The 26,193-nt window shown below is 41.4% G+C and overlaps 1 protein-coding gene across 9 annotated transcripts in view; it reads left to right on the top strand.

Moving 5' to 3' along the window:
* Positions 1 to 26,193, top strand: part of LOC119170692 (transmembrane and coiled-coil domains protein 2) — a 68,003-nt gene that overhangs the window by 8,951 nt on the left and 32,859 nt on the right. The window contains exons 1-3 of one of the 9 annotated variants that reach the window (XM_037421919.2): positions 2,639 to 2,761; positions 15,641 to 15,678; positions 18,160 to 18,345. In XM_037421919.2, the coding sequence (XP_037277816.2) occupies positions 2,737 to 2,761; positions 15,641 to 15,678; positions 18,160 to 18,345 (249 nt within the window). In that variant the 5' untranslated portion in view covers positions 2,639 to 2,736. Of the gene's footprint in view, positions 1 to 2,624; positions 2,762 to 2,807; positions 3,475 to 11,372; positions 11,635 to 15,640; positions 15,679 to 18,159; positions 18,346 to 20,549; positions 20,640 to 26,193 lie in introns of those variants that run through there. The other 8 variants (XM_037421921.2, XM_075886880.1, XM_075886877.1 and 5 more) reach the window with 8 other exon arrangements.

Here is a 26,193-nt window from a genome sequence, read left to right as displayed (position 1 = left end):
CGCCAGCGATGGCAAAGGGGATAAAACATGTTTTCATGGCAGCACAAAGATCACCTAAGCGGACCTCTAACTGAAAGCGATGAAGAGTGTGAAGTGTGTTGCTTGAATGATACCTGTGGGTACTGTATACGTGTACGCAGCTGCACGCCATGCAGAGCACGGTGCACGAAAAACTCGGCCGGGCCAGCATATCTGCCAATGACGCCGCCGGATTGACCCATTCCTTTCAAAATTGTCATATCATTAACGCGAAGTAAAGTGGCAGTAGCTGTAGCAAAGCTTAGCTTCTTATATGAGTGGGGGCGCACTGCAGTGCGCTGATTCTTTATGTAGTGAGTATAGCGGAGATATCCGCGCGGAGCCGTCGATCCACTGAATGCCGCCAGTTACGCGGAGTCGACGACTGCTCATCCACCGCTATGTGAATGTCACCATGCATATCCTCTTACTGACTGATTCATCCCTTGATCAGTAGGAAATATTTTGCCATTCACAAAGTTTCTGTGACGGTAAACTTTTGAAATGGCATGTGGCTGGTCGCCGTCGCATGCATGGACGTGCTTATCCATACATAGCCTGCTTCACGGGGACCGTCTCGTAATCATTCACGTTGAACGCATTACTGCGATCGGAGACCCGCGTTGACAATCTAGTGTTGACGAAAACTGTTGCTTAGACAGAAATGATAAGAACTTTTTTTTTTCGTCCCGACGGGATGTGTTTTCGCCGTCCTTAGATAGCGGAATCTGAGTTCTTTTCCGCATGCTGTAACTTGTACCACTCGCGCGCTGACGTTCACTAAATATGATTTTTGCTCTCATAACGACAAGGACTGAATTATCGTTTTTAATAACTGATATCGATTCAGCGAAGCGCATCAACACCCCGAGAAGACTCGACCATATCTAAGCACTGTCGACTGCCTTTTTTAAAATTCAATTATATAGACACTTTCGGCTGATTTTTGTCGTCGCTGTTATGTCCCGGATATGTATAAGTACGTGTTTATCTATAAAAGGCACAACTAAAAATTAATCAGAAGAAAAGTTTGAAGGTACCCCCGGACATTTGAACCAGTAACCTCTCACTCAACAGCGCGTAGCATTAACGCCGCTCATGCTGTCCATCACACTAACAGCGAGCTATGTGCATACACTATTTACCACGGGCTTACTGTCAATGGAAACATTCTTTAACAAAGCATGTACCTTATTTTTCATACATTCTTTCCGTAAACATTGACATTCCGCTGGCTTATCAATGGAGGGGTGGGTTCACTGAAGCACATACAGTTGGATGAAATGAGCATTCTAAAATGTCCCTGGCTCCCCTTTCACCCTGAAGCAAACGAAAAAAAAAAAAATGGCAGCATATCCACGGAGTGAATGGTGGGGAATGGGGCGAAGCATTCGTCCGTCCATTCGTTCTTGCTTCCGTCCGTTCCTGCGTACGTCTGTGTAACCGTCCATGCGTCCATCCACCCGTCCGTTCGTGCGTCCGTCCATGCGTTCGTCCATGCATCCGCGCCTGCGTCCGTTCATGCATCCATCCATGCATCTGTCTGTGTGTCCATTCGTCCATCTATTCAGCACTCCAAATACCACCATCTCGCATCTTTTCATCATATATTCTCCATATAGAAGCACCACCATCCAGCGGACATTTCAAGGACTAAACGGGAGGTGGCACATGCACACTTTCTTACGGCTTGCGCTTCGGGTTTACTTTTCACCTTTAACCACCTCGAGTTCATGGTATATACTAGTTCACTGTATTCATGGCTATGCGGCCCAACGCTCGCTAAACCTTTTTAAAACTAAGGAGGTTACACCCAGCGAGTATAACGTAGCAACCCTTTCTTGTCAGATCGTGCTCAATGTACATGACAATAGCTGCTAATGGGCATCGCAGCGTGCGCGTTACCTAAAGGCCGAATGCTCCTGTCTCTCATTCCCCCTTAGCAGCCATTAACATGTGCATTGAGCATTATCGTTTATTGTTCAACAACGCACAGAAGAAATCTCTCACCGGAACCACCTTGGAGGTCAAAATCGTAAGGACCGCTATTTCGGGTATGTGCCACTGGTGGTTACGTACCTCTCTTGTCTTGTACGTTTTACTTTAGCGCTGTTTTTCACTCGTAAACAAAAGCGTGCGCACAGAGAGGGCGGGGAGCACAGAGGGGCGGCCGCTTTCCCTAGTTACCCAAGAAGGGGCGGGGGCGCAAGGTCTGCCCCAACTTTTGCTCCCCTTGAAGAGGAATGGTATCGTAAACATAAACATGCTTTCCACGGAGATAGCATCTGCAGTTTTGCACACACGCGCATGGAAATGAAAGCGTGGTTGAACCTCCCTCTTCGAATAAAATTTCTGACTACGCAATTAATACATACATTAATCACGCGAATAAATATGTGTGTCTTCAGAGAAAAAGAGCTTGTCACGCGCTGTTTGCGACGAAGCCTCCGTTCTTTAATGTGAGGGGAGCGGCATTGATGGGGGGGAGAGTTCATGTTTGTAAAATACTCCACCCCCTTTTATGTCTGTGAAGTTCGTTAAAAGATAACAATTACAAAATTTTAGTGTGTGCGCGCAGCGATTACTCCTTAACCAGCGCCTCCCGCAACGACCGCTAGGCGATGCAACGGTCGCTTTGTGATGGCCGAGTAACATCGCTGCATCGCGAGTGTGTCAACAAAAACTCTTGCGCTGGGTGTTCTCTCGTGTAAACCACCGATGTTTCGGCGCTTTTCTTTACGAGGTAAGCAGCCCCGTTTCACTGGACACCGTTGTACTCTCACCGTTCGTTGCCTGCAGTTTCTCTGAACGTACCCGCCGACTAGAGTACGTTGCCGGGTGGGTCAGTCGGTTGATCGGTCTGCGCGTCTCTTTCATTTGTATTTCAAACATTCGAAGCGTCCCAATAACAAAAACGAATGCCTAGAATAAGAGGTAGAACATCAGCCGTTCCGTATTGCACGCGTTTTTTTTTTTTCGTAAATCTTATGTCCTGTTTCTCGGTGCACAAATGCTCCTCGCTCTGCAACTGACCTTTTTCATTCAGCCGTGCCGCGCGCAACTATTTTTCACGGGTGGCCCGACTGGTGAGCATCCCGTTTTTGAGAGCAGAGAAACAAACAAAAAAGAACACTCAGAAGGGTAGCGGACGCGCCTTTCGTAGGAGGGATGCCGCAGTGTTTTCCGATCCGTTCACCACCCCTGCTCAGGCATTCACTGCAACGCCCTTTGCACAGGCATGTCGCGTCCTCCAAAACGCTTATTCACAGGCGTGTCGATCTGGAGGGTCCTGCGCGCGACGTTTTGGCGCAGTTCCTCAAGTGCTTCTCTCTCCCTTTCTTCTCGCTCGGGTCATCTTATTTTTGCTTCTTTTCCCAGCGGCACGATCGCGTGAGTCATTGAGTCAAAGTCGATACTCGAGAGAAGTTGTGGCCTGCTCGTCATTTCGGCAACACGGTTCGTCTTTCTCTCTCTCTTTTTGTTCTTTAATGGAGCGCAGGAAATTTCGTTGTTTAGGAATCCCGCGCACTCAACGACAGCCCTGCTGGCGCCGTTCCGAGTTCCTTTGAGATAGAGAGAAAAAAAAAAAAATCTTTTGTTGGGTGCGACGACGCTCGCGAAGGCTGTAATCATGTTTCTTGATGAGGTGCTTCGGAGAACGGCTGTATTGACGAAAAACTTCGCGGAAAACCTATAATGATTTCGAGAAGTTAAACGACGCTTTGGTTATTGCGAAAACCCCATCAGGTTGCAGTACAAGAGTCTGATAATGTCTTCCCTTTTTCTGGCTAGGCGCCCCCCCCCCCCCCTGCAAGAACTTCCAACAGGATATTAATGATTAATCACCAGTACCCCCCTCCCCATAAGCGGCAGCATAACACTTGTCACATCCTGCTTGAGTACCCAAATGCTAAATGTGCCCTTGAAAAAAAAAAATGAAATAACAGGCTGCATGGTAAAACAAATCCCTCACAGTGTGGCAGTGCATTTGTGTTTACGGCCAAAAATGAAACATGCTTTGCATCAAAGTTTTAGATCTATAAATAAATGTCTCAAAGCAGCGTTCTGTAAGGGATTGCAAGACGCAACAGTATTCTTCTTCATGAATACCTTCGGTGAGACTTGCACAGTGCTTATGTTTGATAGTGCTTGTTTACAAGAATAGAAACTATCCAGCCAAGTTAGCTTTCTAGTTTTTAAAAACTGGTCCCGCATTTCGAGTGCTGTTCAGTCTCTTCTTCAGGGGGCGACTGACCGGCTGGCTCCAACGCTATCACTTTTAGCGGTTGGTGGCCACTGCACTGTCATTCTGCCTGCTGCTCTTGTCAGTGCGTTGTCCTCTCAGTTTGTTCCGGAGGTCATGTACATACACTCGGCAGGGTCTTCATCGCCCAGGTATACCTATGTACCTGTGTGTTACATCAGTGTAACATGAATCAATGAAAGGGTTTACCATCACATTGTAGTAATGGCATTGTAAGGAAATAGTAACATGTGGCAATGGTGGTTGACTATCCTGCAATCTTATGTTAGAAATTGTGACCATGAATCTATGGTTTTTGGGTCTCTGTATGAATCAATTTTGGCAATCATTATTCTTGTGTCACTGACATTCCCGTGAAACATTGCTTTGATTTATTTCTTGAACGTTTGTCATGTCTATTCATGCAAGGCAAATGCTGCTACTCTACTTTGATAATTTATAGTTGTGAAGAAAAGAAGACATTTATTTTGTATAGTTCGTTTTGTTAGTTGGTGATGCCATTTGATACCTGTGTTCTTTAAAGTGTCTATAGAATAAATTTTGGGGGCACATATTTCAATCCAGATATTATGTACCTCCTAACCAACAGCTATAAAAAAAAGTGGATTTGTCGGATGCAAGGTGAAAATATTTTGTTCTTTGAAAAGCAAGCATTTCTAATGATTGCTGTTCTTTCAAAGTTCCTGCATTTCTTCCTAGTACCAACTTTTATTGCCCTAAGTAGAAATCACAACTTCTCATGTCTCATATGCTGAGAAAGTGGCCTAAAAATAGATAAAACATCAACATCGCTGTAAAGCAGAGCGTAATCTCAAACTTCTGTCAATGGTCCTACATTAGCGTGACGTATTGTAAAAATTGCCCTTGACAATTTATTTTGAAATGCACAGCCAAATGAAGAGATTGAAAATGCAAGTTCAATTCCCTATTTTTGATACTAAAAGGTTTTTAAAAAAGTTATCCGAAATTGCGAAAGAAAATAAGTTCAATCTTGTACCAAATCTACAAGTAACCTATAAATAAATTACAGCAGTTTTGTTGACTTCCAGCTAGCAGTAAACAGAGAGGGGGTGAAGTTGACGTATTATACACTGCTCGTGAATTCAAAGCTAATTTATTAGCTGAATTTTTACAAAATCCCCATTATCCCATTAACTTTTTCACTTAGTATGCTATAAGTTGACATTCAATTCTTTCCCTTGCTATCGTCTGGTCAGCAACCTTTTGAAGCGGAGGGACAAGTTCCATGAAGCCAACATGGCCGGGGCCACATGTCAAATGGGGGATGGGGGGAGTATTTGCATACAACAATAAAAAAATTTGGTGAGTTGGCAATAATGAGCTAGAAAACTGGAGTAGAAAGAATGTTTATTTCCAGTACGCATTTGACAGAATTGAAATTTATAGACATAGGTTAAAAGAGTGAAAAAAAAATAAATTAATGCAACTTTTGGTGCTGGATATTCTTTGCCAACTCACAATTATCTACATCAAGGCTTCTCGACGACACATGCAGAAAGCCGTGGACGTGTTCATCGGTTATTCGGGAGGCGTTAATTGGGGAGTGGGAGAGGTGTGACATAGTGCTCGGGGCCGCATGATACTGTCACGCTGGTTGCTGACCCGTGGTTCGACGCATTTTACAAACCTTAGCTATTTGTTCTCTAGATCTAGGGTTTGTAAGCTTCGTGCCTTTATCTTTGTTAAACTCGTCCCAGAGGATTGTTGGGGGGGGGGGGAGAGTAAAGATACCTTTTGACCTTCGGCAGTCTTTGTAAAAAATATTGCGTCAGAAATTGTAGCTAATATTCATGCAGTTCCTAAATGTTCGTTCACTTCACATTGATTAAGTGGTTTTGTTGCAAGAGCATTTGTAGAATTCACTTGACGGCTTTCAAGCTCCATTGTTTCTTTGTTTAGTTGCGCATCAAAGAACCCCAGGGGGTCTACGTTAAGCTAGAGTTGTTAACACAGCACGCCTCATAATTGAATTGGGCTTCAAAAAGCCTCTTTCATTTGTGTGGTAGATTTCAGCACGGCACCCCAAGTATTTGCTGCAGAGAATGCTACAAAATGTGAACCCTGTACTGTGAAAATGTATTAACTAATTATGAGCCCAGAAACATGAAACGGTAAGGGATAGGGAATGAAAGTGTTGTTTACAACTCTGCTGCATAGGTCCACACAGTGACTGGTTTACAGTTAGAACAACCTAGGAAGGATTTATATGCAGCTGTTTAAACTGAATGGAATTGGCCAATCACATGAACGAGGCCTGTCCTTTGTCGCGCTATCACCGCTTGTGCAGCACATGTAAGGTGCCCACTATACGTCGTGACGATGAAGATGTTGATCACAGACGACTGGCTTATGCAGTATGTGACGTCTCGATATGTTCTACTGTGCATTTCTTATTACGGGAAGCAACCACCAAAGGAACATGCTCATGCCTCGTTTTTGCCAACTTTGGGCTCGATTCGATACCTCAAAGCACTAATAATGAAGGCACAGCGAAATTTGCCACTAAATACAATATACCATTCATGACCAATAAGCAATGTATATAACTGTACACCGCTTTGTCACTCATTTAAGTGGGTGAGTTGTCAATGTCATGGGTGATATATGGTAACACTGATTGATCACACTGCTTCGCCTACTCATCATTCACTTCGTCGATACGCCATGATTTTCTCATTTTCGTAGCATCATGGCGGCAGCACAATACCATTATTATTCAAATCTCTGTGGCACTTTCATCGAAACCCGACCTCGAAACGTTACTGTGGTAACAGCAAATAAAAACAGTTCATAGTTGGGGAGCCGTTATCAAGTAAAAGTTGTGCTTGTGATATCACTGGTCTATTTTTATGCCCCAGGAATTTATATCTAAAAATATTCTCTTAAAACCATTTCAGGCCAGCTCATCACATGTTTTAAGAAGTGTATCTCGGTTCCCCTTTGAATTCGAGTCCAGGAAGCTTCCCAGCAACAGGAATGCTAAGAGTTTATCAATGTTATGATATTGAATATTATTTATTTAGGCTTTCAAATTGTGGGAAACTTGACAAAAGCTTAACTTAGGCAGTGAACATAAATAACTGGAGTGCAGCAAGTAGCGTAATCTAAGGTGTCCAGATATACTAAATTAATGTGACAATTGCTAATCTCAAATTACATTGCCCTATCGTACAGATGACATTTACAAAGTTGCTGCAGCATAAATCGCATTTTTCCGCAAACTGTATAAATTGGCAAAGCTGACTTTTAAATATATTTCAATTTATTGCTTCATGCCTTGAATGAAGTTGTGCAATTATGGTGTGTGCTATTGCTGCTTATAACTTGATGCTCTTTGATTTTTCGTTGATGTTTTAGAAAAATTTACGCGTTTCCTAAAATACTTTCTTCTATCTATAAACATATAGTAATATGTACACACACTGTCAAATTAAATAAAAAATGCTTTACTTTGGTAATGCAACAGCCCTGTAAGTACATGGATTCATCTTACACATCTGTGCTAAAAAACTATAAAATTTTGCCCCCTTGAGGCGAGATATGGATCGGGTTTCGCTCACAGTGCAGATGTTGATATCCAGATTGAACTCATACGTTTGCATGCCATAAACTTGAGTTCTTGCCATTTAGCAGATTAACGCACTGTAATTCCCATAAAGCCTGCACATTGCTTGATGGGCTGTGGTAAAATGAAATGGTTAATCACTTAAGTGCTGCTACACTGGAGAAATATGGGGCATCATGTTTTGATAGTGTAAAACCTTAGGCGTTCCACTGTCGTTAAATCTTTCTAGTTGAGCATTTGCGTCTTGTAAATTTTTTATTGAATGGATTAACAAGCTTCTACTTATTTGATTTATTTATATTATCCACAGTGCCTATTACCGGTCTCACATAGGCATCTTTCATCACGATCAGTGTTGATTCTGATTAACCACGATCAGGATCAGATGCTGCTACACGGTCACTTCTTATCACAATAAGGCATGGTCGAGATCACGACTATCGCGACCCGCGCATCGCTATCTGGCTAAGAAACCGTGATTTCGCTGTTGTCTGCACCCCCTGCCAAGCTTGTTTAAAGCACAATAAACAAGAATATCGAGCATTGTTCAATAAAAACGCAATAAAACAGCTAAATGTTTATAAAAAAAGCAAATTCTAAACTGTTTAAACTGGAATATCTGCAATATCGCATATTTTATGATTCGTATCGACCGCATGTAGTTATGGGAGAAGCAGACGATAAGCAGACAGCTGTTGTCTTCCGGGGTTAGTTCAACTCTCGTACTGTTGGAGCAGCTGGAGCACCTCGAAGCAAACTTATTATGAGTTTCGCCAGTCTTTCTACTTCGTCGCAACGTACGCGCACTTTTTCGTCGAATGAAGAGACCTTCACAGTAAGTGATTGCTGGCAAGAGCGAATGGAAGACTTGAGGCAGCAGAAGGGAAACTCTGTCCCATAAGATGAGATTGACGCGTTGCTGCGACTGGACAGCTACGAGCGGGGGCCATCACAAATAAAAGCGAAGATTAAGAATCTCGCACAGCAATACAAGTGCCAAGAAAACTCTACTGAATGATGGGTTTGTGAAATTACTTTTGTACCTGCACGCAAGGTTTCCAACGTTCGAGTGGTGCTTGCACGAATAACATTGCCGATAAAGGACTCTATAGAAATATTGTATCCCGAGTTTTGTCAATGACATATAAATGGATGGATATGGCTGTACCCTTTAGATCGGGCGGTGGTTAGCGCCACCAAGCCGTAATACTTAATGAACCAAAAACTAGATTTATTTTTTTTTTCTTTAAAAAGTGAGTTTGAGGATTCGTACTTTGCAGTGAAGGGTTTAATTTGCACTCGTGCCTTGACTTTAGCCACCAATCAGATAACCTCCTTCTAGTTAAGTCTACCCGCTTAAAGTCTATTTTGCCCTCCCGGTCCCTAAACCCCAGTGCTTTGAAAAACTCTGCGCCATCATCCTGAACTATAGGGTGAAGCCCGTTACAGAACATTATCAAGTGTTCGGCAGTTTCTTCTTCCTCTCCACACGCACTGCGTACTGTGTCTACCCCTTCGTATTTGGCCCGATATGTCTTGGTTCGCAATACTCCCGTCCTGACCTCAAACAGTAGAGAACTACCCCGGGTATTATCATAGATCCTTTCCTTAGCAATTTCCTGCTTAAAAGTTCGATAGATCTCTAGTGCGGACTTCTTAATCATGCCTATTCTCCACATGTCAGTCTCTGTTTCCTTCACTTTCTTCTTAACCGATAGTTCTTTTTGGTTTGGCCACCTGCTGTTTTCTAAGTATTTACCAGTCAATTTTCTGGTTCGCTTCCTCCATTTTGTATCGACCTTCTTCATGTACAAGTAGCTGAAAACCTTCCTAGCCCAACGCTCCTCCCCCATTTCTCTCAATCGCTTCTCAAATTTTATCTTGCTGCTAGCTTCCCTGCCCTCAAATGATGTCCATCCCATATCACTTTGTACTCCCTGATTTGGTGTATTCCCGTGAGCTCCTAAAGCAAGCCTACCTATTCCACGTTGCTTAATTTCTAATCTTGCTTGAACTTCTGATCTCATGCACAAGACCGCATTGCCGAACGTCAGTCCAGCAACCATGACCCCTTTCTATATTCCTCTCACAAAATCATACCTATTGTAATTCCACAGTGCTCTGTTTTTCATCACTGCTGCATTCCTGTTACCTTTAGTCGTCACGTATATTTCGTGTTCCCTCAGGTACTCGGTCCCATTGCTTATCCATACGCCCAGATATTTGTATTTATCTGTTATCTCTAGCGTGATCTCCTGTATTCTAAGCTCACTACCTTCGTTGTCATTGAAAATCATGACTGCTGATTTTTCCTTACTGAATCTAAAATCTAACCTATCTCCCTCATTACCCCAGATGTCCATCAATCTCTGCAAATCTTCCTTGTTGTTGGTCATTAGCACTATATCATCTGCGTACATTAATGCTGGTAGTGCCTGATCAATGAGTTTTCCTTGTTTGACTAAAGAGAGGTTGAAACCCAGTCCACTTCCCTCTAATTTGGCCTCTAATCCTTGTAGGTACATCATGAATAATAAGGGTGACAGGGGACACCCCTGCCTAAGCCCCCGTTTTACCTCTGCAGGCTTGGACACCTGTTTTTCCCACTTTATAACTACTTTGTTACCTTTATAGATATCCTTTAAAAGATTAGTGACTACATGTTCCACGTCTAGTGTGTCCAGTATTCCCCACAATTCCTCTTGAACCACACTATCACTTGCATGTCGTATATTTTACGACATGCAAGCACCACCTGGTGCATTTCATCTGACCCAAGCCCGAACCGGATTAGCTTGGGCCATGTAGCAGCGCTCATAAAGTTTATCGTGATCAAGAAAACTGATCCGGGTAACCCTGATCGCGATTAAAAGTGCCCGTTTGACACTGGTATAAGTGGCATTACAGTGTGTCGTAAAATAACATAAGGATTCATTGACCTACTAGCATGCCTTTAAAATTTATGCTCTATGTTATATTTATGTCCTATTTATATTCTGGCTGAACAGTGTTCTGCACTCAATACCATGGCTCAGAGTGGTGCTGGTTAGTACGTTCAAAATTAGATATGATACAAATACATAAGGAAGCAGATAGCCGTAGCAGATGTTGCAGGATATAGCTGCAGCAGATTGCCAAGCAGATACTTCAGCTCAGTTAGTGGGCTATCATATGCACAGTATAGATGTGGGCTTGACTCTTCCCAGTGGCATGTTGCTTTTCTGACCACCTGCACTTTCCTCTCCTCATTATTTTTAGATTTCGTGCTATACTTTTCTTAGGTTAATTGTCAATTGGCATTGTGTGGTCACTGCACATTATTTGGAGTTGCAAAAAAACTCGGCTTCTTTGAATTTCTCTTGTACTAGCGGTGTGCCAAGTGCGATAGTTCTAAATTTGTATGGGACTTCTGCATTAGAAATGCACGTCCCTGATAAGCCAAGCCTGACAGCCAGCGACGCGTAGCAGGAAGGAGCATTGTCAAGGCCATCTACGCATGGGAGCAGAAAAGACAAAAAGAGAAATTCTAAACGATAGAGGAAAGGGAGGCGCTTCCCGATGAGCGATTGACAGGCATTATGTAATGCCGCTGAGCGACCCAAATGCCGTACCCGCCCTTATCACCAGTGTAAGGGTAGCTTTATCACAGCGATGACAGACCGAACAGCTTGACTCACTACTCGCTAGTCTCTGGCTCTGTGAGCAACCACTTTCAACCATGGATGTGCTGAGATACAGTCTGATGGCCAGGATGGCGCTTATGTGTGTGAGTACCCATATTGTTGTCACTGTGACTGAATTCACTCTTGCATATATTTCCAAGGAAGAAAGTTACTTGGCAAGTACATTGATTCAGGCTATTTGTGGGACCTGCATGTGGGAGTCTTAATCGTCAGTTGCTGAAAGGAATTCATTCATCGGTTGATTGATTGAAAACATTCTCCAAAGCAGGATTTAATAAAAATTCTTTTTTTTTTTCTTGCAAAAGTACAACTTGCAGATAGTTATCATGTGTGGCTAAACTGTAGCACTTTGTATGAAGTCAGGATGTGATACTGCCGACATTTTATTCTCGCTTGGTTTTATCTTTATGCATCTATATTTTATGGGCAGTACACAATAAGTGTTAGGTAAAGAACAGCATTCTGTCTAATTCTTCACGTCCACTCTTTTCATCCTGTTCAGACTACAAGAAAGAAGAAAGTTTGTTTTCCTCAGAGGATGCATTCTATATTGGGGGGGGGATGGGGGGGCAGGTAGAGCAGAATTTTTGATGAGAAAAAAAGGCATAATGGGCTAGGAAGACAATGAGGACAGTTCAAGATGGTTCAGCTATTTCGTGCAGTGCCCTGTCCTCTCGGCATTCTCATCCCTTTTTGTTTTTTTTTTAGGTATCAGGTCACATTCTAGACTGTGTAGTCCTTGCATTTTATGGACTGGACAAACCTCAAACTAGGCACTTTGGTCAAATTGCCTGATATTCAAGATTTGCAGGCAATACAATAAATAAATTACAAAAGATGCATGAAGCTCAAGCTTGCTAGCTTGTCACACAGGTAATGCTTCTTTGTAATCTTTTCAATTTAATTTTTTTTCTGATTTTGTCTCTCCCCTTTTTTATTTTTGCATTACTTTGAGATTACAAATTCATAAGTTGTACAAGCTTTAATTTACAGCTAATGTTGCCTGGAATCATTGTGCAGTCCACCTCTTAACATTTTTAAGGGTGGGGCACATTATTGTTTCTAGAGTGAAAATTTGTAAAAATAATCTTTGAAAGAGTGCCTATGCAATATAGTCAACTGCTTTTTTCTTTGCTTACTTCTGTGTTAAAGAAATATTGAAACACTCTATACTTTATAATCTATACCTATAAGTGTATATTCTAAACCACTTATTACATTAAATGCGAAGAATTTCTGAGTGAACCAAAGATACTTTTGAGTGTTTCTATCTCTCAGTACTCTCACGATTGCCCTCTTAACTTGGTGTACAACAAAAAATTGGTATGGGAGAGCAAAAAAGTTTAACAAACATGAATGTATGGCTATGGCGTGAATAACCTGAAGATCCTAGCATATACATCATGAAACCCTTTCTTACGGATATGTATGGCGCATAGCCGTACACCACGAAACGCGGTATGCAGTAGGTAAGTGCCACCGGGGATTGACAGTTAGCTTCTACACAGGAATGGCAAGAATAGATGTTGGTCATTTAAATGTGAGAGCAATAAAAAACACCAACATTGGCAGCATTGTCCCAACGAATGCAAGTAATGAAAATCACCATCCCAGCAGGAAGCAATCTCAAACTCGGCAGTCGGGTATTCTTTCAGAGCCAGGTCAGGTCTTGAAAGTGCTTTGGAAAAAGGCCCTATGCAGACATAATGCCGTTGCAATGCCAGTTGTGGTTGCAGTGCTGCTTATCTAACAAATAAATAAACATTATATATGTGCTCCTATGATGCAGGCTTCATGTTGGGATAGCGTCAGTTGTGGTTCCAGTGATGGCTTCGTTTTAATAGTGGTCTAATGAACATTGTTCGTGTTTCTATAATTCAGCAAGCTATATTTAAGCATTGCTCAACCACCGAGGAATGTGCAAATGAAACTTGCGTATGACATTCGCATTGTTGCACCTCAAAGTGCTCGTGCAGATAATACTAACGCCTGTGCATTACGCCAGACCATAGGTTACCATTTTACCATCAGTGTTATCAGTGTTTCTGGCGAGCCTATGATGTGCACACAACTTGATGCTTACAAAAACATGTCGATCCATCTCGCAATGCTTGCCTGAAAGCTAAAAAATGCAGCATTGAGAAGTACTGCTTTGAATAAAACTGATTTCCACAAGGTTTGAGATCTGCTGATTTTTCTTTTTCTTTTTGTGAGGACTTGTTTGAGTCTAGTTTGGTTTTTCTTATCACGCCATTATGCAGAGGCTTGCTTCATATCTGGGATGATATTACAATGTTATGCCTTATGCTATGCTACTCTTATCCTCCACCATTTGTGATGATAACGTGGGCCGATCGTTGCTCAGACTACTGGCCAAGCGCAGGAATCACTGGCACCGGAAAAAGTATCGCTCAGTGATAGCACCCCTGCAATTACTGCTGCTGCCCCATGTGAGCAGAGCCGAATGAAATGCACACAGTATTTATAAAATAAATTTTATTGTTGCATTTGCAACGGAGTTTGATATCTATTGCAGTGTCAGTGGTGGCACGTCCAACCTTGCAATGCCAATGCTATAGTAAAGCGCTTTGTAAGTTCATATTGGTAAATTATTCTCTGAAGACTATACTGTTATTTTGTAACTGCACTTTGAGTATTAAGAAAGAAAAGAAGTATGAGAGTATAGTTACTGAATTTGATTGAATTTCATTCCAATGGCCAATATATTCAATATGCCACCTGTATTTCGTTTTACGCACTTTGTGGCTTTCCAAGAGTCGCGTTTAGGTAATAGTGTTGGTAAGCCAAGTTTATTGGCTTAGCGATAGTCTGGCAATAGGGGTGCTTTTCATATTGTATAGATGTGTTTTACTGACACAAGCGAAACTATTTTTCTCATTGATGCCCCTTTGACATTACGGCTATGTGGGAGTACACGTGCACTAAACTGATAGCACAGCTCGTACAGTCCACCCGCACTCGAGCGCAACATTTGTTTATTTACCTCGGCGTACGGATGACACGGTGGCAGAAACACTGATTAGATAAGCCAGCCACGCTTCTGTAGTCGGACCAAAAGGCACTGCCTCACGTTGTGCGTATTGTCATTGTCGTCTCTTAACGGGACGGTGTCGTCTCTCACTCAAGTTTGTTTTGTTTTTTTCCCTCTCAGCAAAGCATTGTTTAAAGTCATTGAACCTGATATAAAATTGAATGTTAGGTGGAGCCAGGGATGTTGCGTGGTCAAAAAAAGAGAAAAGCAACAGGGAAATCAACAATACGAGGAAGAAATCCCGTGTTATGATGAAAAGTCGAGGAACAATAATTGTCGCTGGTGGTAAATTTACCACAAACAGAATTTACTTCATTAGTGTAGCAGGAGCTTTCTTTAGTAGTGTACTCTTTGTGCATCTAGGCCTCCCTCACTCTCTTTCAATAAGAGAGGGTTTGACAGGTCGCTCTCAAAGGAGAAGCGTGAAAGGGAGTGAGGTAGGTGTACAACATGGGTTAACGGGTTGAAAAATTAACGGACTGAAACGCGACACCGTTCTTTGTTTCAATATAGCGACTATGAGTAGTTGCTTGTGATAACTGCATCATGTCCCTGCGATTCTGGTCACTAATGGTTATATTCACTCTGATGTAAGTGTTTGAGTCAATTACATTGATATGACGCAAACTGTAGACGATAGAAGTGAACGTGTGTGTATCACATAGCCCTAAATTGTTGCATTTCACTCCACGAGTACTGTGTGGATAAAATACTGATAAGGAAAGCAGATGCCGTTTTGAAGAAGCAAAGTCTATATTTTTTTAAATGTTGACTCTGACAACATTCGTTTCTCAAGGGCTTATTGTTGCTTCAATCTTAAGTCTTCTTGTGTAAGTCTGTCTTGTTAGGGTGCCGTATTTCCGTGTATTTCGTCTGTTCTTTGTTATTCTGTCGTACGTCAATTTTTTCTTTTTTCCCCTAAGTTTGTTGGAGAGGGTACAGTAAATGGGGAAACAGAAAATACGGTTGACTGCTAAGATTCACACATGATGAATACATGCGGCGTGACTTACTGCTGATCATATTGAAACTTGCAGGATTCGAACCCTTAAAAGATGAGAGAAATAACGAGACTGTAAGTTCATTTTCTTTTCACACCATTAATCTTGATAAGCTAAGGCTCTTCTTAGCTGGTCACTACGTTGTCAGAAGCAGTACGAAGGCATCCTACCGTGCACAAAGCAGCAATATCAAGCCTGTTTACATTCTTATAATTGCACATTCACTTACATTTTGAATAGTTTTATTGCTTACAGTACAAGTAGTTCATTTGTACATAAGTGTTTAATCACAACACCAGAGTTTAGTTTCCAAATTTTATAGAGAATATGGTTTAGGCAGTCATTTGCAACATAAAGCACTTTGAAAACATAAAGCCTACGCGTACAGTTCAGATAATACAGCTGATTCAATGTTGTAGAGTTGTATTTAATCATCAATCGGGCAAACGCTATGCCATAGTTACTAGTCTCATTTTGTTCTTGCATCTAGTGCTGGAGCAATAAGATGAAGTTTTAAGCAACTAAAAAAAAGAGAGCGGTTGTACATACTTTCACACTCGAATAAAAAAAAAATTCTTGATTGCACACATTGTTTTGTCTGACAATCGAATGCAGGGCATTTCTTTAGAGCTGTCCTTTCGCTTTGTGCTTTGTCGTGTGAAAATTGTCAGTGTTTACTGTTCTTACTTTGTTTCTATGCTTCGTTTTAAATCAGAATCAGCTGATTTATGTCAACAAGATGTTGCTAAGTGCAAGAGATATATGTACACACTCTTAGTTCTTGTTAATAATATGTCTAACAAAAAAAATGAGATCTTAAATTTACAGTTTTTTATGTACCGAAGGAGGTCACTTATTTATAAATTGAATTGGAACCTAATTTTTTTTGCAATGAAATATTTACCTAATTGTGCTTTATGTGCATAAAATTCCTCCTGTTTGGACTTTGTCTGCAGTATGTATTACTTAAGTTAACAAATATTATCAAAATAAGCCCGTAGTATTTTTTTGCTAAGTAACTTATCTGCCACATATAGGAATACATGGAATGATGTAGTCACTTGAAACAAATTTTTACACACTTTTGTCCCGTTCTCATGGGAATGTAGTGGGACGCATGGTGAGAAATGGGAAAGCAACGAGAAGAATGTGGGTAATAAGAGTGTCAGTGCACTCAAGAAATTACTAAAGCAAACAAAGTGCTTGAGATGAAGTATAGAATGACTGCACAACTCAAAAAAGCAAGTGAAATAGGTCAAGCACAACAGGATGAAAGTTAATTTGAGATTAGAGGAAGTACTTTAGAGCTTATTTTATATAATTAAAAGTTAGGTGGTTGTCTGGGTAGGTTATTGTTTATTAATATACTTCTTTTGTTCTGTGTAGAAGTCAATGTTAGTGATATCAGAGAACGAGCTTATGAGTAGGTCGTTATGACCTGTGTACAATATTAAATTACAGAGATATTGATGATGAAGTCTGGCATCCGTAGAGCACAAGAGTGAGGGTGCCAAGGCAGATGGGTGAAATATCGAAGAATAATGGAGGTAATGACTTCATCAGAGAAATACTTAAAGCCATTTCAATTAAGACTCTGGACACTCGGGCTGGGTTGGCTGGGCACTTAGTGAAGGAGTGAAAAGTGACGTGCTCATGAAAGTCGGAGCTAAACAAAGAAAATGTGGCTAACTGAAGAGGAAGGTGGCTGACAGTGACAGGGCAGGTACAGTCATCATAAGTACTAACTGGTTTGACCTGTAATACCATCAGGTATTGCGGGGCAAGTCATTGCGACTGTTTATAGAGAAAATGCAGCACATTGAACTTTCTCATGTAACAGAATTATCATTAAAAAGTGGATTTGATTGATTATCTAATAGTGTTAATTATTAGTTGTTGGGACCTTGTTGGGACCTATTTGTTGAAGTAGATGGTAAAGTCTGTTAAAAATTCTCCTTAAGTTAAAAACTTTCCTTCCCCTCTCCCCTTCCCCAGTGCAGGGTAGGCTACCGGGACCAGTCCTGGTTAACCTCCCCATCTTTCTCCTTATTCTCTCTCTTAAGTCATTTACCTGCCCTCACCCACTGTTGTAGCATAAAGGATAGAGGGTTGCACTGCTAAGCTGGAGGCTGCAGGTGCGATTTCTGGCCACAGCAGCATTTTCATGGGGCCAAAATGCAAAGGCAGCCGCAGGCTTACATTTGGGTTTATGCTGCAGACCCTAGATTATCAAAATTCATCCGGATTCTTTCTTCATGGCACATGTCAAAATTATATGCCGTTTTTCGCATGTAAGACCTCAAAAATCACTTATCATATAAAACTTTGGGCTTTTTCTAGTCTTATTTTTATCGTCATGACCCTTCTATTGAGCTCCCATTTAAGTATCTCTCAGTAATCTTTTGATTGCCCTTGATGTGACTTCCAACAGCGATCAAACCTTTAGAAAGTGAGGCCTCATAATGCCTCTGTGGTGCTTTGAGGGGGGACATGACTGATTGCGTGGTGCTGTGGCTGTCCCCTCCCCATTCCCCCTCTTCATTTGTGTGGTGCAGGCCCCTGAGGCTCCCGGCATGAAGCGCAAGAAGAGCCCGCAGCCGGGCCATCGGGTGCTGGTGCCCACTGCTGACAGCCCCGGGCCCCTGTCGCCCCTGCAGCACGGCCCACCACCGATGCGTGCCCGGGGCTCCTCTGCGGGCTCCCTTGACGACGACATGGTGGCCGACAACATCACAACACTGGTAAGTGGGTCAGGGCTCTGGTTTCTTCATTTGTGTGTGCTCTTTACTGCATGTTGCCTTAAATAATGGTGGTGTCAGTTATGTCACGGCATAGGGTTAGCGTCACAGGCCTGGGTGTGGTCTCTCACACATGTACAAGTGTTTTGCCTATATTCATCATCTAGTAACACAACGAAACTGTGCTTGTGCTCACTGTTCGCAAGAATAGTAACGGGACCACCATTAGGCGATCTATTTCTCCCCCCTGTACCTACAGAATTAACGCCGTTCCCCTCCAGCATGTCTCTTCATATAAGTACCTCGGCGTTTACATTACCAACAATCTATCTTGGCACACGCATGTTACCTACATCTGTAATAACGCTAACCGAACGCTAGGATACTTACGCCGCAACTTTTCTCGCGCTCCGCTGTCCCTCAAAATTCTATTATACCGATCACTAATTCGCCCAAAGCTTGAGTACGCGTCCGCTATATGGGATCCCGTGCAGCAAAATTTAATTAACGCGTTAGAATCTGTTCAGAACCGCTCAGTTCGGTTCATTTGTTCTAATTATTCCCGTACTGCTAGCATATCAGAAATGAAATCTAACCTTGACCTACCCAATTTAACTGTCCGGAGGAAACTGGCGCGACTGCATTTTTTTCATAAGATATTTTTTCACAATCCATCAATGAAGCGAGACCTCATTTCACAACCGTCATACCACTCGTCGCGCATTGATCATCAGCATAAGGTTGCCATTCCGTTTTGCCGCACCAAATTCTTTTCAGGAGCCTTCTTACCGAAAACAGCCGCCGATTGGAACCACCTTCCCTCTTCCGTTGTATCAATAACAGACCCTTTGTTATTCAAGACTGCAATTTCTCAGCAATGCTTGTAACTATACGCAGTTTCCACTATCTATCTTTGTCTTGTATGTGCTTGAATTCTTATACATTTTTAGTTGACTTATGTTGCCTTCCTGATTTGCGCATCTGATACTTGTTTCTTTATTTTGTCTTTTTTTCTTGTGTGTTATATATGTTGTACCCACCCCCTCTGTAATGCCCTACGGGCCCTGAGGGTATTCTAATAAATAAATAAATAAATAAATTAGTGCTGCCTTTGGTATAGCTAAACAAGGTGTACTGTTAGCTAGTTTTCATACAGGTGGGCAGGTCGAGACGTGGCTGTTTTAAAATCTTCTTTCATGTTGATTTTTGTGGATTTTATGTTGTGCTGTGTAGATCGGAATGCTCTGTTTGCAGTGTTGGCTCAGAAACTATAATTTTGCTTGGACAAACGAGCGTTACTGAGATGGATTATTGACTGCAGCAGCTGAATTTTGTTGAGGGCGAAATGTAAAAACACTCGTGCGGGTAGATATAGGGTGCATGTTAAGGAATCATTGGTGGAGGCTAAGAGAGTCAGGAATCCTCCATCTATGGTGTGTCTTGCAATCGTATCTTGCTGTTGTAAACCAAAACCCTGAAGTTTATTTGGAATTAACTAGAATATGCTCTGTGTGGTATTTTTACGAGGTGGCTGAGAAGAATGCATATCACCAGCTTTTGAACGAACATGTCTTGTGGTAGGCTGCCTTAGCTGTAACATTGCGCTGTTGCCGAAGTGGCACAACAAGGTAGATGAGAATAGAAGGACGTGATGAAGCAGTTGAAGGGCTTAATGAAGAGCCAATAGAGTTCGTTTCATTGTGCAATAGATTAATGTTGAGATAGTGTGTAGCACAGTATGTGGGGAGATTTGTTCTGGTAAATAAAGGCGGATTCTTAATCAGTTTAGTAGAGCGTAGTAAAGGCAAGCTTAGATCATTCCTGTTTGATATATTACACCATTTGAACCAATGTAACTGAGCAATTAAAGAGTGCAAATTATAGATTGGTAAACTTTAGCATCAATGTTCTTGTTCAGTTGGGCTTGTGACTCATACAACCTCAAAGTTGAATTTTTATAAATTAGTTTCGATTAGCTCAAGTCAGTTTTATTCAATACGAAAAGCGAGAACATTAAATTACTGAAGAAAATAAAAAAGTACAATGAGCCATGCTCTGCCTTGTCGTCGTGCATCCGAGTCTGGCTGTTAGTAGTGCACTCAAATTGTTTCATCATGTCAGATTATAACGTCCAGCGCTTTCATTTCCGGTTCAAGCGTGCATCACTCCAAAATGCTGTCTGGCGCGCTTTGTCTCTCTTCTTCTAGCCAGTGGTCCGCTCTCACCACCTCCGTCGAGAGCTTTGAAGGCAAGCTGAGCCTGAAGCCGGTCGAGCGGTTCTTGGCTTCGGACAGATGGTAGGCTGTGCGTGTGAATGGGTAGCGAGCAAAGTTCCGTTTTTTCCCCCCGGTACGTAACACGTAGTAACGGCAGGCACTTGGGGCATGCTACATTTTTCATTTGCTTGGCCTTTCATCATTATATGTTCTTTCTTTGCTTCTAGATCGAGCATAGCACTTCTCACCGTATCCGGCTTTGGTTTGATGTGCATTTTTTTTTCTGGCACAGCTGCAGTGCAAATGTCAGTAGTTGCATGAACGAGATTGTTGCTAAAGTAACCTTTCGATTGCACCTAATAATGTAGAACGCAAGGGAACGACATGAACACAATGCTAATTTCTTTCTCTACCATGCTCTTTCAACCATGAGAAAAGTTACTGTGGGTTAACAACACTCCCAAGTGTTGTTATCTTTCGAGTTCACGATCTCGCGCTATTGTAGGAGCACGATTCTCGGGCTTAGTTTTTTAGTCATATGGTTGATTGACTTGCAAGTTTCGCTTTATTTTAATTTTAGCATAGAATGCCCAGGGTTAAAAAATGAAAAAGTGGCAAGTACTGCTTTCTGGATGTGGCATTCAACACAAGAATGATGAAGAATCTTGAAAACCACTGCTAGATGAGTGGATGTTACACTGTGTTTCTAAGCATAATGTACCAGTTGTCAATTTGAGTGGATGATGTCTGCAGCAGGTCGCCACTCTACTTCAGTGCTCCTGTGACTGAACAATGGTGCCATCCGTCATGGCTGCAATGGATGTCCTGTTTCTGCCAAGGATGCAGCTGGTTACCCACTCTAGTGGTCTGTTGTGGCAGAATTGAAAAGTTCCTTAGCAGTACAGTGGGAGACAACGTCCGCACAAGCTTTTTGTTGATGAAAGTGGCACGTCTACTGCCTGCAAATAGGGTATTAGTACACTGGGGTCCCAATTAAATGCTACCTCCATGAGAAAATTTGAACACAAAATGAACCAGCAGTTTGGCAGTTAGCACTTGTCCAGTCTGAAATAGAAGAGTGACGCCTCTCTTCACAGGAGAGGGGGCAGCTAACTGCTTAGCGACAATGTGGAGTGTCTGTTGAACTTGTGGGCACTTAGCTCTGATGCTTATAATAATATCGTCTAACCAATTGCTACACTTGGTTTTGTCATAGCGGGCTACAAAGGCTTGAGGGGCTTCTACTCTACCATTAAAATTTGTCTATGAAAATTGAAAATTCTGGAATGCAGAAAAAGAAACAAAAAAGTTCAAGGGCCCTTGAGTTTTTTAAGAACAGTGTTCATCCATTTGCGTTCAACCACATGCAATTACCCATGAAGGGTGTCGGTTGCTTAAGACAGCAGGACGGTGGCCATTGAAGTCAGAGTTATTGACGCATAACTCAAAAAGTGACGAGAAGCAGAAAGTGTGCCAATGGGGTAATCTGTGGTGCTGGCATATTACGCCAATCAGGGAAGCTGTAGCAGCCCTGTTGAGCCATCAGGGCTGACAAGGTGGCAAATTTAACACAGTCTACAATACCGCTCCTTACCTGTGCATTCGGCTTATTGGAAAGCAAGAACTGGACAAGACAAAGCTCACCGATTGCTGAGTGGCCTTCAGCATCATGCTATCATCGCATCTTTGTTGGCCTTCCTTTTGAATTATAGCCCTGGAAGGAGTATGACTGCCTTTATTTTAAGATATTTATCATTTTGAATCGACTTACCTGTGATGACAAGGAACAGTGCGGGGCTGCTGAATATGCGAATTACAAAAAGGTAAAGTTATTAGTACCATAGGCAAAACACTGATACAGCAAGAGTAATGCAAAAAGAAGGAAAACGCTATAAAAAGTAACGAGAGGAGTATGCGTGTATCAGAATTCGAAACGCTAGACGAAGAAAAGTCCATGCCCTAAAATACATTCATCTGTCTGAGAGAATCGGGTGGCATAGTTATGTGAACATGCCAAAGTGAAAAATGACATAACTCTATTAACCAACACATTGACAGCTTCTGGAAGACAGCCACGTGGAAAAAAAGCAAAGCTAGGGCCCCTAGAGTGAGAACAAGCAGTTACAAAGAAGGAAGCATTAGGATTTATAAAATACCCGTCAATAATATCCTTGAGTAACGCTTTACTCCTCTTTTGTTTTGTCCTTCAGAATTCTTGAAATCGTCAAATTGGCATAGAATCTTTATTGAAATATTCTGCACCTATCTTATTGTAGGCTGTATAGGCACAAAAAAAAATATTATTGGCATGTATCGTACAAGTTGACATCTAGTAATTTGATGTTTAAGAATGTGACCAATTACTGCATACTAGACATTTATGTGCATATGTGCTACAAGCAGGCACACAAAACCTCTTGCAGTTATGGTGAAAATGTTGTACATATTGTGATGTTGCTGAGCGAAAAAACAGCATGGAAAGAAAACGTTCTCGGCAGTACAGACACTCACTTACAACCGAAGTTTATTGAAAAATGTCCGAGGAAGTGGAGTGGGTGAGCGTGCGATGTCATAAACAACGCTCACAACTTAAATAAACGAGTTTCTGAGATACTTGTGCCTAGAGAAATAGCAGAGTTCTCCATCTGACTAATGGTTCCTTCGCACACTTCTTATAGTCCTGTCCACAACATTTTCTTCCCATTTTGTTTTTGTTCGTTCACGACTTCGCAGTGATTAATCAAATAGTCAAGTCAGGGCTTCTGAACAAAACAGCAGTGTGTTCCTTACATCCTAGAAAGAAAAAGAATAAGGTACTATAACATAAATACACTATTTGACATAACATTGCATTTATTTGTCTTAGCTGCTGTATACTAAAGTATAGTTGTTTAACAGAAATGGACTACAAAACCCACTGGTTGATATTTATGCGACGGCGTTAGTGCTTGCCCAGCGTCCTCACTGTTGCCCGCTGTTTTAGAAATAGGCTGTGCATTTGTGATTACTTTCTGATGTTTGCTGCAGGACAGTTGAAAGCTGCGATAGAATGGTGGCATTACAAATGCAAGGTCTGTGATTAGTTTGGGGGCCAGTTAGTTTTGTGTTGCGCCACACGAATTTCTTGGGAGTGCTTTATTAGAAAGAGTAATGATGGCTTGATACTGAAGTGCAGCTATCTGCAAATTGATGTGCCTCTTCTATGTCAATTCGTGAAGTGTGCTCAATAATTAGAGACAAATTGAATAGAGATGGGAAAAATGTAGGGAGACCAGAATGGTGGGAAAACTGTGGCTGAGGTTATATCAACAGCTCCACAGCCAATTTGAACTCTGCCATGTACTGGGTGGCTGTTTCTGTATAAAAGCATCGATTACGAGTAATAAGAAGTGTTATTATTTCGGGAGCCTTTCAGGATAGAAGGCTGTACCGAGTTGCATTCGTTATAGTTTGAACACTGTTGCACACAGTTACATAGACACATACTGTTGTTTCTTATTTTTTGTTTTCAAAGGTTGTAACTGAAAACGTCAGTTGGCACAAGTAGTTAAATATGGATGGCTCTTGTGTGCAAAAAAAAAGAAAGAAACATTAATCATGTAACAACAGTTTCAGCATTAATTTCTTAAAAAAAAAAAAAAATGTATGCCCAATGGTTTTTTTTTTTCCAAATTGCTGCCGCACGCTGCCCTTTGAGTACGGCCTGGTCTACACTAAGCGATCCAAATATTTAGAGCTTGTTTTCCAAAGTGGGCTGTTGTAATAAAGCTGTCAGCCCAAAGATGTCAAAGTCCCTTGCTTCTTACATAGCCTGGCTTTCAGGGAATGATTGACAGAACAGCTGGGAATGCCTTGTATGCGGTTGCTGCTAGAACTAGCAAAAAAAAAAAAGGAATGTTTAGTAGAGTTAGGGGCTGCAAGTGTGTCGTTGGCGTTCTGCTAATGCTGTTACGTGAATTATGGAAATGCGACAGATTTATTTGGTAAGCTTAAATAATGTATCTGTGTTTATGTACTTCAAGCCGGCTTTAAACCTCAGATTAGCAATAAGTAGGACCTCGAAGGTTATAATGTGAATATATTTGACCTGTGAACAGTAGTGTGTAAGCTGAACTTATTTTATTCTTAAGGTGTTGCACACTTTCAAAACTTTGATTACATCTGACAGTTATTTGTTCAACATCAGATAACTAGATGCTTCTCGATTTGGTAGCGTTCAGTGTGTGTATGTCTGTGGAAAAGAAAAAAAAAGAAGCAAACATTCGAAAGAGACATCACATTTATGTGGCCACCATCATATTATGTGTCATTATTACTCTTTTTTTATGCATCATTGACACTAGTGGCAGTTGTATACCTGTTATGTTTCTATTTCACAAAAGTGATTGGTTGAATCTAGCCTGGTGCAGATTTTGTTAAGTATCTTTTCAATAACTTTGTATGAATATTAATTTTTCATTGAAAGAGCAAAAATGAAGGTCAAGGTTTCGTTTTTAATTTTTCTGCCAAAGCCTCTGCTCATGTCGGTGGCATGTCATAGGTGTTTAATGTTTTTTTTGTGTGTTTTGGCCTCATTGGCTCAATAGATATTTCTGTAATTTTGGCAAGCTGCGTCTGGTTTCCTTGGAGGTCAATGTACTACATTTTTACCGATCAAAAACTGATGTTGCCTCTCTGGTACAGTTACAAAGGTTCTCCCGTAGTTAGAAAGGTTCTCCTTGGGGGAAGGGACGGGGGGGTACGACTGTTATGCATGTGTGTTTGTGTGGTTCTCTGTACTTGATTAAGGACTTGGCTTTCTGGAAGTGGCAGAGAACAAGGATGGATGAGGGCTTTAGTGCCACGAGATTTGCAGCACCATGTTCCGATCGGGGCGTAGATTTTTGAGATTGCCTGCTCAAAGCTAGTTCAGTCATTATCAGCTTTGAGGGACAGTTTTTTTTATTTAAGAAGGTAAGCTACGTGCAACCTAACATGCTATCTCACAAAAAAAAATACTGTTTCTGGGAAAGTGGACCAAATCATTAAGAATAGCTTGACAGTTGTAATTACAGTAGACTTGTGATAATTCAAACTCTGATAATTTATACTTTTGGTTAATTCAAACAAAGTTCAATTCTTTGATTGGCCCTCTATTCTTTCAATGCACTTAAAAACAATTCAACTTCCATCATTTGGTCAATTCATACTTTTTAATGTTCCATACTGGAAAATATCTGCTGCTTTCCTACTATTATTTCAAAATTTGTGTGCTTATATAATACTAACAGTCTAAAAATGAAAAATAAACACCTCACGCCTTCAAGGAAATAGGCTTTGCTAGTAAGCAGATGTTATAAATGAAGCACACACATGGTAAACCGTGATGCTCCTAAACTAGTATAGAGAGCTTTTTGCTGAAGGCACTTGTAGCAAAGAAGCAGTTGGCAATTCACGATTTTTTTAAAAGGTCTGATCAGTAATAAATGGCCAATAAACTTGTGGACCTTACACCTCTGCTTTCTGATCATTGGGTGCAGTAAGGGTTTAAAAACACCTAAAAAAACTTAAATGGATAAAATCAATGTGTCACCTTGTCCAGAGCCTTATATTTGAGAGCTTCTGATTATTCAAACTTCTTGATAATTCAAACGAA

This window comes from Rhipicephalus microplus, chromosome 2, assembly GCF_043290135.1.
Source record: "Rhipicephalus microplus isolate Deutch F79 chromosome 2, USDA_Rmic, whole genome shotgun sequence".
Lineage (NCBI taxonomy): Eukaryota > Metazoa > Arthropoda > Arachnida > Ixodida > Ixodidae > Rhipicephalus > Rhipicephalus microplus.
This window is presented reverse-complemented; position numbering and strand designations above follow the sequence as displayed.